Genomic DNA, 12,810 nt, shown 5'->3' with positions numbered 1-12,810 from the left:
TGTGCACTGACTTACTCTCTACCTAGGGATTTTCAGGCCAGGTACTGGATCAATAGATCTCTCTCTTTCTCTCTCTCTGCCCTTGCCACCTACACCCCACTCATCATTGCACACACCACACGCGCACACACACACACACACAGCCTCTCCTCTCCCTTTAGCCTTCAAATCTCAGTTTAAATGTTACCTCCACAGAGAGCCCTTACTTGAGCAATCTAAGAATTCCATTGCTACCTTAGGCTCATCATACTATCCCTGCTCTTCTCAATCTTACCTCTGCTCTTGCTCTATTCTTCTAGAGCACTTTCTTCAACTTGTAATTTCATATGCATTTCATTTCTTTACAAGCCTACTCTCTCCCTCCCCCCTCGAGTCTGAAGTTTCCTTGTGAAAACAGCAATGATTGGTTTTATTTGCTGCTGTATCTCTGGGGCCTAACTAATAATGACTGAGTAAATGAATAAATGAATGCATAAAATGGCTCCTTTGTCCTTTCGTCAAGAGTTTTATTCCCATGCAGTGGTGCTGCAACTACTACTTTGCCAGCTCAGAAGAGCCAATTTTTAGTATTTTCAGGGATTTGGTAAGCTAGTTGTTAAACTATTTAGTAGCTTGAAATTAGCCATGCTGAGAGTATTTCTACCATGGAACTGGTAGATGTTAACTGGTAACTGGCAAATGTTACATGTCAAGACTATTCCCCAACCCCCCTCAAATTGCTGGTTTGTTAGCACACTATGGCTCTTATCCCCTAAATCCAGCCATAAATATTGAGACAGCATGGCAAAAACCTGGCCCAGAGGTTACTTAAAATCTTTCAGTAAAGAATGCTTACACTTAAAAAAATATATTAAATATATGCTATAAAGTGATTTCCCTGTTGGGAATACTCGAGATTTTTTAATAAGCTAAATTATAGTCTAAACTATGTATTCTTTTTTTTTTTTGAAAGTCAAGCAAAGCTTTATTTCGCGTCAAGCATCAAGAGTCAAACCGACCGTCAAACAGACCAGTTGGGGCCGCCCCTTTCAGAGAGGACGACCTAAACTATGTATTCTTGATCTCCCAAAGTTTTTGTTTCTGTTTTTCAGATCCTTATGTGAAGATCCATCTGATGCAGAATGGCAAGAGGCTGAAGAAGAAAAAGACAACAATTAAAAAGAACACACTTAACCCCTACTACAATGAGTCATTCAGCTTTGAAGTACCCTTTGAGCAAATCCAGGTAATGTCAAACATAATTTTGTCTTCCTATTCAGTTTTATTTCTTCAGACTGCATAAACGAAATGCATAAACCTTGTAAATTATCAGTGCACATGCCTTCATTAGATTTGCCATTCTTATTCCCATGCACACTTGATAATCAAGCCACATCAAGAAGGAAATGATGAAATATACAGCACAAGATGTGCTGACTCGTCAGCCAAAAACAGCTGGCATTCGGTTGAGCAGAAATAAAGTAGGAAAAAGAAAACCAACACAACGACTCTGCTAACTCAAAAACTACCATAAATGTTAAAAGGCCAAAAGAAAATGAACTTTTACTATTCATTCCCAGGCCACAATATGGAGTTCTCCTTATCACAGCCTTATAGCAAAAAAAAAAAAAAAGAGAGAGAGAGAGAGAGATAAAAGAAATATTTTAGTTGGTGATAAATATGCATCATCTTTACTCTTTCATTATTAAATTGTGATTAAAAATAGAAATATCAGACTAAGTCATATTTTTAATAGCTTATATTTAACTTCCTGTTTCTGAGTTGGAAAGGAAGGATATTTTTGTTAAGATGAAACCTTAATTTGCTAGATAATGATTGTTATGATAGGGAATATTCTATTAAAGGACTCTGTGGGTAAGATGTTCAGAACAGGATGCTACATGTAGCCACAATAATAGTATATGATCTTATTATTTAGCAATTTTTAAATAATTTTAGGTTCTCTTACCTTCTAGCCACAGTGATACTATTGGAACTCAAAGTTCACATCCAATAACTATTAGCTATTTCTTGCTAATCTTTAATGGATATTGGCTATTAGAAACTCAAATGCCTTAAAGCAACAGTACTTTTACACTTTATTAAATAATTGATATAGGTCTATCTCTTTGGTCCTATAAAAGTTTCCCCACAACGTGAAGGAGAAATGAAGTGTAGGCACTAAAACTACACCATGGGAATTTCTAAAGGTCCAGATTATAAAACACCAGTAAATATTCTTTAGTTGCATATTTTTACTTTAACCTAGAATCTAATTTAGAATATAGTATCTTATGAGCAAATCACACTTTTATTCCATGAAGAAAGCTAATATAAAGCTACATTTATTGTATATTTATTATGTATCTGGCCCAAATTTAAGCACTTTACATACATAATCTCATTAAGTCTTTTACAATAACCTTATGAGAGAGGTTATTATCCCAATTTTAAATATAAGGAAACCAAGGCTTAGAATCTCCTCACATATAAAATAGGAACAATAGAATCCATATGATTATGCATATGAAATCATTTGGAATGGTGAACGCTCAGTAAATAGTTCCCATCACCATTATTATTCACAGTATTAATTTTGTCTTTTTCAAATTCCACTTTATTAGAAAATAGATCTAACAATAAAATTAAAACAATATATGGATCAATGTTGTCTACTAGAACTCTCTTTGACAATGGAAATGTTTTATCATCTGTGTGGTCCAATACAGTAGTCAACAGCAAGTAGGTAATGAGCACCTCAACCACTAGTGTGATCAAGAAATTTTATTAAATTTAATTTACTTCAATTTAAATAGCTACATGTTGCCAGGAGTATTTATTGTATTGCATTGGGCAGTTCTTTAAAAATCAACGGCAATCTACCATCACTTCATGGTCTTTATATAACCTTTCTCGTGTACATTTTCACATGGTAGCAATTTACATATATTTACTTTCAACAGTTGTTATATAAGTAAATGACATTGCAGAGGACACTGATTCCTTGTCCCCAGTCACCTGTTTAATAGCCAGAACTACTGAGGTCACTGCTTTAGACCAACTGGCAACCCCCAAAGACACCCAATTTTCTCCAATTTATTTTGCAATATTTGTTCAGTGAACTCTTTTGAGTTCTAAGAGCTTACTCCTATGGAAACAAATACCTCTTGAAGTTTTGTTTTTTTTTTTTTTTTTTTAATTTAAGTTTATTTATTTATTTGACAGAGAGAGAGAGCACAAGCAGGGGGAGTGGCAGGCAGAGGGAGAGGGAGAATGTTCCCAGGCAAGCAGGAAACCCAATGTGGGGCTTGATCTCAGGACTCTGGGATCATGACCTGAGCTAAAGACAGACGCTTAACCAACTGAGCCATCCAGGCACCCTGAGCTTTGTTTTTTAATACTGTAAAACAATTTAAGACAAGGTATTGTGATGAAAAATCCTACCGTAAACTTTCTTTGAGCTACAATTCTACATCTGTTTAAAAAAAAAAAAAAAGGAGTAAATGTCCTTTTGCAACAATAAATTGTGCAAATGTAAATATATTAAACTGAAGGGGGTGCCTGGTGGGTCAGTTGCTTAAGCCTCTGACTTGGGCTAGGTCATGCATCAGACTCCCTGCCTAGTAGAGAGCCAGCTGGCTTCTCCCTCTGCCCAGCATACCACCCCCCCGACCCCCACACCAGCAGCTCGTGGCCCACACGCACCCTCTCTCTCTCTCAAATAAATAAAATCTTAAAAATAAGTGAAGCACATTAAAAACAAGACATATGCTGGGTTTCTGGGGGCAGCATTTTAGAGGAGCTAGTACTCTGTCAGGACAGAGAGGACCTGATCCCATCGTAGAGTACTTTTAGGCATGGCAATGATGAGCCCATCTCTGACCACATCCCTCCTCTTTCTCTGTTTCGCTTGTCAGTTTGTTCTTTTCTTTCTTCTTCCTCTCTTCTCTTTTTTAGTTTTTCCCAGGAGATTTGCTTTCCTAGTTTTCTTAGAGAAACAGTTGAACATTTTATGTACTAAAATAGGGGTCTGGGTTTCCTTTATTCTGAGGTTATAAGATTATCTGTTTTCTCTCTCTCTCTATCCCTATGAAATACATTATGAGCAAAATATGCTGATTTCCAAAAGTACATGTAAATGTTATACCCCCAAAATGTATAAATAAACTACATATGCAGCTACAAAAATTAATCCAAGACCTTCAGAAGGATATTCTGTCCTGAGTACGATTAATCAGTACATTCCGGGGTGAAACAATCAAAACCCACTCCAGCCATTCACTCCAGCCTCCAAAAAGCCCATTTCACCTTTGTGTATAATGTCTGTAATTAGCTCCTACTCCCCATTCTCTGCAATATGCTTTCTTCCTGACGAATTTGCTTGGGAGAAGCTCTGAGAATTTCCCTGAGAACCAAAGTGATTCTGTTCTCTTTTCCAAAACCATCCGGTGGATAGATGATGCCCTTGATAAAGGAATCAATCCAAGGCTACATAAGGGAAGAAGGTTTGTTTCCTTAATTGCCAATGTGTTACATTTTACATTCTAAATTCCACTTTCAAGAGTGGTTATTTCCTCTGCTGTGACGCTGTCCACGGATGCCATCTCTCAGTACACTGGGGCAATAATGCAGTTCTCAGAGTACAAAGTCCATGAAAGGGCCAGAACTCAGCAGGACCTTCATTTGGCCCTGGATTCCATCATTCCATTTTCTGTTCCTTTTAACTCTGGCCACCAAATGTTATGCATTCTACTTTATTCTAAGCTCTTCCTTTATCCCTGCACTCAGTTTCTAGATTAGAGCCTTCACATATTTTGACGAATCCATTATTTCGGAAGCAGTACTAAAATGTGCTTTCAAAAAGTGTGTCTTTCATATCATAATGGCATGGGTTTGCTTTCGTCAATTCAGGCAGTTCTAAAAAGTAAGTTATTAAATAAACTCTCACAGGGTAATGGAACAACTGAAGTAAATCTTGTGTGGCTAAAAGGTTATTTCCATTTGAGATCAGCGCTGGATACGCAACAGTTACTCAGCAAATGTTTATTGAGAAAATGTATAAATGGGAAAATTATCTTTAGTTATTACTTTTTAAAGATGTTTCACTCTATTGTCACATTTAATACTCATGATAATCATGTGATTATTGTACCAAATACCAATGCCAAAAATCTTGCTGATGAGACAGTTGAAACAAATGGACTTAGAGATGGACGCAGTTGACAGAAGGGATGGTGGGGGACACAAAGGGTGGGGGACAGAAGGGACCCAAAGACAAAAGGGATGGTGGATTAGGGCATAGACTGTGAAAACCAACCCACTCGTTCCTTGCACGACCCCAGGCCGGGAACTTAACGGCATCTTCTTTGTGTAATGGCAATATTAATAGGATCTATTATGAGAAGTAAATGAATAGTTCACATAAAAGACTTAGAATTGTGCCAAATACCTGACAGAATTTAACATTTATTCAGTATCTTGGAGAAGCTGAAGACAGTGGTGGTGGTGACGTAATGTTGAAATAGGAATTGCACGCAGGTTTTCACATACGAGTCATTTTCAGTCTCGGCCTGGTATTTTGAGACTGGGTCTTATTTCCAGTGGTTTCGATCTCAAGACAGCTTTGTAAGAGGACAGGGTGATTAATGTTTTTTTGTGTGTGTGTCCTCTTGCAGAAAGTGCAAGTGGTGGTAACTGTTTTGGACTATGACAAGATTGGCAAGAACGATGCCATCGGCAAAGTCTTTGTGGGCTACAATAGCACCGGGGCAGAGCTGCGACACTGGTCAGACATGCTGGCCAACCCCAGGCGACCCATTGCCCAGTGGCACACCCTACAGGTAGAGGAGGAAGTTGACGCCATGCTGGCGGTCAAGAAGTAAAGGAAAGAAGCCTTTCTGTGTTTGCCCACATAGTGCTCTTTAGCCAGTATCTGTAAATACCTCAGTAATATGGGTCCTTTCATCTATCCAGCCATGCATTCCTAACACAATTCTGTGGTACTTCAAATCCTGTTTTAATTTGCACAAATTTAAACATAGAGAGCCCCTAAGCCCTTCATTATGCCACTGCCCTCCAAATCTACTCTTCTTTTAAGCAATATGATGTGTAGATAGAGCATGACTGAAATTATTTATTGTATCACACTGTTGTATATACCAGTATGCTGAAGATTTATTTCTAGTTTGTGTATTTGTATGTTGTTAGCGTTTCCTAATCTGTGTATATCTAGATGTTTTTAATAAGATGTTCTATTTTAAATTATGTAAATTGACTGAAATATAGGAGAGCTGATAATATATTATATGGTAAATATAGTATTGTCTGCATTCCAGCAAAAATATCAACTTGTAAGGCACTAGTACAGTCAAACTGACATCTTAAAGGACAACTTAAACCTGAGCTTTCTACCGATCATTTGAGAACCAAGATACACTGACACCACATATTTGGTGGGTGAATCCAATTTTGTAGAATTTCTTTACAGGCAAATTAGCATGATCTGAACAGCATCCAGACTGACCTCCAGGAAGCATAGCCACAAAGCAGAACAGCATCTGTCTGTACACATCTACAAAGCTAAAACCAGGGCTTCACTCCTACATTCAAGGAAGCAACTGAACAGGAGTCAAAGATTTCATATTACTGCATATAGAGTAACAACGCAACGGTGTTCCATGTGTGTGTATGTGGGGGGGTGTGGGTGTGGGTGTATGGGTGTGTGGGTGCATTTGTTTGGGGACGGGGTGGGTGGGAAGAAGCTGAGAATTCAGCATTTCTGAAATATTGCCTGACTATTTAAAAAGAAAAAAAAAAAGTAGCTCTCCGTTATCACCTTTATACAAATGTGCATCCTGTAAATTCTGTTCCAGATTTCATACCTATAATAATTCCAAAAGGTTTGCACATTAGACTTTGTAACAAAATATTTTATTATTCAAAACCATATTAGAAGGAATGCAGAATATTTTTAACACAGCAATCTGTGCTTATTACACAAAATTACTTTGTGGTAAACAGACAGTATTGTAATCCCATCAAAAGATGAAAAAATAAACAATTAGCCATAGTTCTGAATGCACTTCAATTAAGCCAAAACAGCTAGTGATCTTTTTATATACTCTTTTTACTTAAATAAGTTTTAATTTGTCCTTTAAAAAAAAAAAAGGTGAAACAATACCAAGAACAAGTTCTAGCAAACTGGAGCAACCTCTTATGTATACTAGATGCTTGATTTAGGAGGAGTTTTTAATGTTCTCAATGTCATTATGTAGTAAATGGCACTATTATGAAGCTACTAGTCATTCCATAAGAGTCTTCAAGGACTGCTCTGTGTAACACTGTGACTGCCTTGTGTGCTTAGACACGTAGTTTCCTCAGTGGATAGCACTCAATTTATTCCGTAGTGATGTTGTAACAATACTGCCATTCCCTTCTACTGCACTGCCCAAGGTGTGTGTAGCACAAACAGTTCTCATTACAAAGGACCAATTCAGAACTGAAAAGCTATGCATAGGACAAGAAAGATACATAGACTGGGGTGGAACACACAGCATTTTGTCAAGCACTGTGCAATCTTCCATGTTTTTCCCCACGCTGGTAGACGACCACTTTGTGGAAGGGCAGCCGATTAGCTCGCGCTGCATCCACGCACTTCTGTGGCCCCTCGCGGCTCCTAGGCCACAGACAGCAGTGACGCGCTGAGGTGAAAGTTTGTCTTCATGAATACCAAAACAAGACGGAGGAAAACCGAGCATTAGCCTCGTGTTCAGACTTTAGGATACCATGCCGCGTTTTTCAAAACCTACAGAGAACTCAAAAAGGGCTGATGGGAGGCTTCACTGCACCGGCCTGGCTGTTTCCTGATAAAACTAGAATTCCTGTCATTCTTCTTTTCTCATCAAAGAAGAGGCAAGCCCTTGGCCTTTCAGCCCAGTCACCACAGGCAAACTCGTCAGGACTGGGCCAGACACAAAGGACAAGGGAGTATAACCTCTCTCTCTTCTGTGGATGGTCCATATTTTAAAAAAAAAAAAAAAATAGATAATAGAAGATGCACAAGTCATGATGTGAGATTTCATATCAGTTTGAACAGAAGAGTCAAATGAGAATCTTTCCAATTTAAGAGACCAAACTCTACCAAAGAGAGGGAGTCGACTGTCTTTTAAAAGTTCTTTCAACATCAGAAACAGACATTTAATTTCACTGTATTCAGCTTTAAGTTGTTCACACTGAAACAACACTTCCAGGCAAGCAGGTTCAAGCTGCCGAACACACATTATTTCTCACATTAAAGTACTACTAATGCATTCTCTTGCAACACTGCCAGACATGGGATTGTCACCATAGAATCAGTTGGGACTACGCCATGTTTCACCAGTCAGTGACTGAACCTGCTTTAAGACCAAGATTCATCCTCAGACACGCCACATGTACCTTTCTGACAAAGCTGTGTAAACTATTAGAAGCTGATGCTCTAGAAAGATCCTAGTTGCCTTTGTGTATATTTACTGCCTGCTTGAGTGTTTCTATGTGTGGGTTTTCTCTGTATCTTGTAGAAATGTTGGGGTGTTCTCTTCTGCCATATGGCTCGTGGCCCGCGAGCCAACTACTTTAGCTGTATTTACCTTCGTTTTTGATGAAGTGGTTTAAATTTTGTTTCACTTTGTGTAGTGACCCCACAATAGTTTTCTGATTGTTGTTAAAAATGACTTAACATATTACATGGATATTCAATAAAAATGTTTTATTTCCTGTTGATGTTGCCGCCTTTCAACTCTTTCTCTTCCTTGTCTCTGGGGCTGAGTCAGAGGCCAGAGGACTTCGGGGGCGGAACAAAAGCCTGCACTGCCCAGCGCCCCAAGTCGTGCCTGTGAATACAGAGCAGCTGATGCGAATACAATGCCCAGACCTGCGCTCCTCATTCTCCGTGTGTTTGTCTCTTCCAATTTATCAGCGATTCACCCGCACACCTTCAGGCTTTCCACTCTGCCCGAAAGGTGTCCTCCAGGGTTCTTATTCTACAGTTTGAGTCACAAAGCCTCTCCAAAATGGGACTGAAAATGAAACTTGTTTAACTCCGTTCTCGGAGGGCAGCGTGTCACATTAAATTCCCTGCCCACTGCTATGACTGGGTAAAACAAGTAAACATGTCTCCTCCACTACATTCGACACTGATTAGTGCCTCCTGTATACCGTGTGCTTACTGGATGCGGAGAGACAACAAATGAGGTAATAAGGTACCCCTGGCCCCAAGGAGCCCATAGGCTCAGACAGACACCTGAACGTACTATCACAGTACGTAATGATGGCACCCTGAGTCCCTGAGAACCTTCTCTAGACCGATCACAGTGGATGCCACGGTGTGCCATCCTGATCCCCCTTGGGCACCGAGGCAGTCAGCCTGCAGCTACTAGAAGCCTTGCTTGATGGCAGCTCACACCTCAGTAGAGGGCAGGATCCCTCTGGCCTCTACTGAGGAAGCTGCCTCACTAAGGTCAGGCATCCTCCCTAGCCACATTCCATGGCCCAGGCAGGATCTCTCTGAAGCTATATCTCAGTTTCCAGCCCCAAGGGTTAGTTGAGAAGGCTGTTGCAATGCCCTTCACCTTCTCCCTCTCCCCAGCCCATTTTCCTTGCTCCTTTGCAGCGGTTGTTTCCAAGTCCATTTCCCCATAAAACCCCTTCATCTCAGAATTGGTATCCTGAGGATCCTAGCCTATAACACATTGTTCAGGGGAGGAGATATCATGAAAAGTTTTAGAGGCTAAGTACTAAAGGAACTGGTAGGAGTTATCCAAGTCAGAGAGTGGGCAGGACTGTGGCAAAATTTATCTCATTATCAAGGCTGGCCACACCATACTCCCTTCAGCCAACTTTTATTAGGTAAAGCAAAACAAGGGTAGGGACTGAGCCCAAACTGCTTAGACAGGTGGAGAAAGGCCAGGAAGCAGTTAGCGGGGCTCTAAATGTAAAGTGAGAAAAGGAAAGTTTAGGCCCACTAAGATTAGATGCAAAAACAAAACAAAATAAGACCAAAAAAAAAAAAAGAGAGAAAGAAAGAAGCATTAAATATGTGTTTGATTTTCAAAAGTGAGCATTTTGTTTTTCTTTGTTGTTGTTGTTGCTGTTGTTGTTGTTGTTGTTTTGCATTTTGTTTTTCTTAAAGAGCTCTCAAAATTAGGTACAAAACTATTAAAAGAATATTTCTTGATTACCAAAAAAAAAGGAAAATCACACCAAACTTCTTTCAATGTCTATTTTCCCAAAAGGCTTTTAGGTTTGAGATATATACACTTAGGATATGTATTAGGTGTTTTATGACAACAAAACTATTCCAGGTATTTCAAAGGGGAAATTTAAGAAATTGGCCACATAGAGAGGGCTGAGAAAGCCAAGTACGGACTGTGGATTAACCCAGAGGTAAATCGATGTAGTTGAAGTTGTATGCTAGCCCTGCCCTAACAAAATCCCACAGACCTGGTGACTGAAGCAACAACAATTTCTTTTCTTACAGTTCTGGAAGTCAGAAGTCCTAGATCTAGTTGTCAGCAGGGTTGGTTTCTTCTGAAGCCTCTTTCTCTGGCTTGTAGATGGTCATCTGGTCCCATTGTCTTCACATGGTCTTCTCTTTATGTGTATCTGGGTCCCAACCTCCCCTTCGTATAAGAACAGGAGTCGTATTGAATTGGGGTCCACCCTAATGACCTCTTTTTAACTTAACTACCTCTTGAAGAACCCTATCTCCAAATAAAAGTCATGTTCTGAGGTACTGGGGGTTAAGACTTCAACATATGAATTTGGAGGGGTGGGGCACACTCCCCCATAAACACCAGGGTAAGTCTAGGTAAACAAAATAGAGGGGTGCCTGGGTGGCTCAGTTGGGTAAGTGTCTGACTTCAGCTTAAGGCATGATCTCAGGGTTCTGAGATCGAGCCCCGAGTCAGGTTCCCTGCTCAGCAGAGAGTCTGCTTGTTCCCCTCTGCCCCACCTGTCCCCCTGCTTGTGTTCTCTCTCTCAGAAAAATAAATAAAATCTTTAAAAAAAAAAATGGAAAACAAAACAGAATGGAGAAGATAGTGTTACCATAGCTCGGAACTCTAAAGGAGGGGCTAGAACCTGGGGGAGGTACCACAAAAGGTTTCCGAGTCAGCTGGTGAGGAAGATTAGGGAATAGTCTGCTGGGTCTTAGATCCCACCCCCAAGTACACGGCAGAGCGCAGAAAGGTGGGAACAAGGGCAGAGGAACAAGCAGGAAACGAACTAGCACGGTAAATGTCTTAGTCCCTTCATGCTGCTGTACCAACAGTACCATAGACAATGGTTTAAGGAACATATATGTATTTCTCACAGTTCTGGAGAATGGGAAATCCAAGACCAAAGCACCAGCAGATCCATTGGCTGTTGGGAGGCCGGCTCCTTGCCATGTGTCACCATGAGGTTGCCCTCTGAGGTCTCCTTTAATCAGGGCACTAATCCCATTCATGAGGTGTCCACCCTCATGACCTAATCTTACCTCTCAGGGAGCCCACTTCCTAATACAGGGCAATGGTGGTTAGGATTTCCACCTAAGAATTTGGGGTGGGAGATGGGGGAGACAGAAGCACTCAGTCCAGAACATTAGGAAACCTTTTAGGAGCTGCACTCACTTTCTAAATGGTCTTGTTTCTTCTTTAGAGGATTCAGGGGTTCCTATCTGAGCCACACAAGTCATCCCACCCCTGATGAAACAGATGTATCAGAATCACATTCTTATTTGATTTATGTGGAGAGTTTACTATTACAGATTTAAAAATTCCAACCATGATTGCCATTATCCCCAGCCTGCAAAACATCTTTATTCCCAATGCACAGGACTCTTTGATGTTTGGCAATTGATTTAAGCTGCACACAAATTTCTACAGTAAAATAGTCAGACAGTGACTTTGGAATAAGAAGGTAAAAGATCAAGAAAATAAAAATGAGAAATAGCCTGATAGTAAATGTACAAAGAAATTTTCCAAAACATACAGAGTAATAATTATGTAGGGGGAACCATCAAGAGGGAGCAGTAATAGAAACACCATGCAAACCTGATGATGATTTGTGTGATCGAAGTTCCAAGGCTGGCTCCAAGTTACTTGCATTTTTAAAATCTGCATTTCAGACATATTGATTTTTGTACCCTCCCCCACCAATACACATCGCTGAAGTTCCCACACTCATCCCTTTTCTTTAACAGTAACCATCCTGCCAGCAAGGCTTTTTCTGCTGTGCAAAATGTCTTTGCTGCTGTCCCGGTGCACAAAGGTTAAAAAGCATTTTGTAGCAAACAAGTCACTTCCTTCTCAGCTGTCCACATCACCTCTGTCACCTTCTTATTGCCTCCCAAAAGGAAGTGTAGCAAAGTTTGACATCTTTTATAGGCAAGATTGTTTGAGTTGTCTGTGGAAGGAACCCAATTTAAATCAGATTAAAGAAAAGAGAGGGGGAAAGAAGAAATGGGGAGAGGAAGAGAGAAAGAGAGAAAGAGAGACAGAGAGAACAACTATTGGATCATCTAACCAGGAAAGTATGGTTCCATTCAGGAACAGCTTGATCAAGGGCCTCCAACAATGGTATCATCCCCATTCATTCTCCCTCTTCCTTTCTCTCTCTCTCTCTCTCTCTCTCTGTCTCTCTCTCTCTCATTCTCTCTCTCCCCCTCGCAAGTCTACTATCCTCTGCATCAACTTCATTTTCAAGCTCCAGCATCACCATGTGGCAGCCTAGATGGCCCCGAGCAGCTCCAAGCTTCTGTTCTTCCAGCTTAGCCTGCTTGCAGAGAGTGCTGCTTGCACAATTACATCACCG

At 40.3% G+C, this 12,810-nt stretch overlaps 1 protein-coding gene across 3 annotated transcripts in view; it reads left to right on the top strand.

The window, feature by feature from the left end:
- Positions 1-8,739, top strand: part of SYT1 (synaptotagmin 1) — a 543,714-nt gene extending 534,975 nt beyond the window's left edge. For all 3 annotated transcript variants that reach the window (XM_044229383.1, XM_044229381.1, XM_044229382.1), the window contains 2 exons: positions 1,092-1,225; positions 5,655-8,739. In XM_044229383.1, the coding sequence (XP_044085318.1) occupies positions 1,092-1,225; positions 5,655-5,861 (341 nt within the window). In that variant the 3' untranslated portion in view covers positions 5,862-8,739. The remainder of the gene's footprint in view (positions 1-1,091; positions 1,226-5,654) is intronic.
- Positions 8,740-12,810: the final 4,071 nt, after the last annotated feature.

Source organism: Neovison vison, chromosome 12 (genome assembly GCF_020171115.1).
Source record: "Neovison vison isolate M4711 chromosome 12, ASM_NN_V1, whole genome shotgun sequence".
Lineage (NCBI taxonomy): Eukaryota > Metazoa > Chordata > Mammalia > Carnivora > Mustelidae > Neogale > Neogale vison.
Note: the sequence above shows the minus strand (reverse complement) of the source record. Positions and strands in the feature narration are given on the sequence as shown.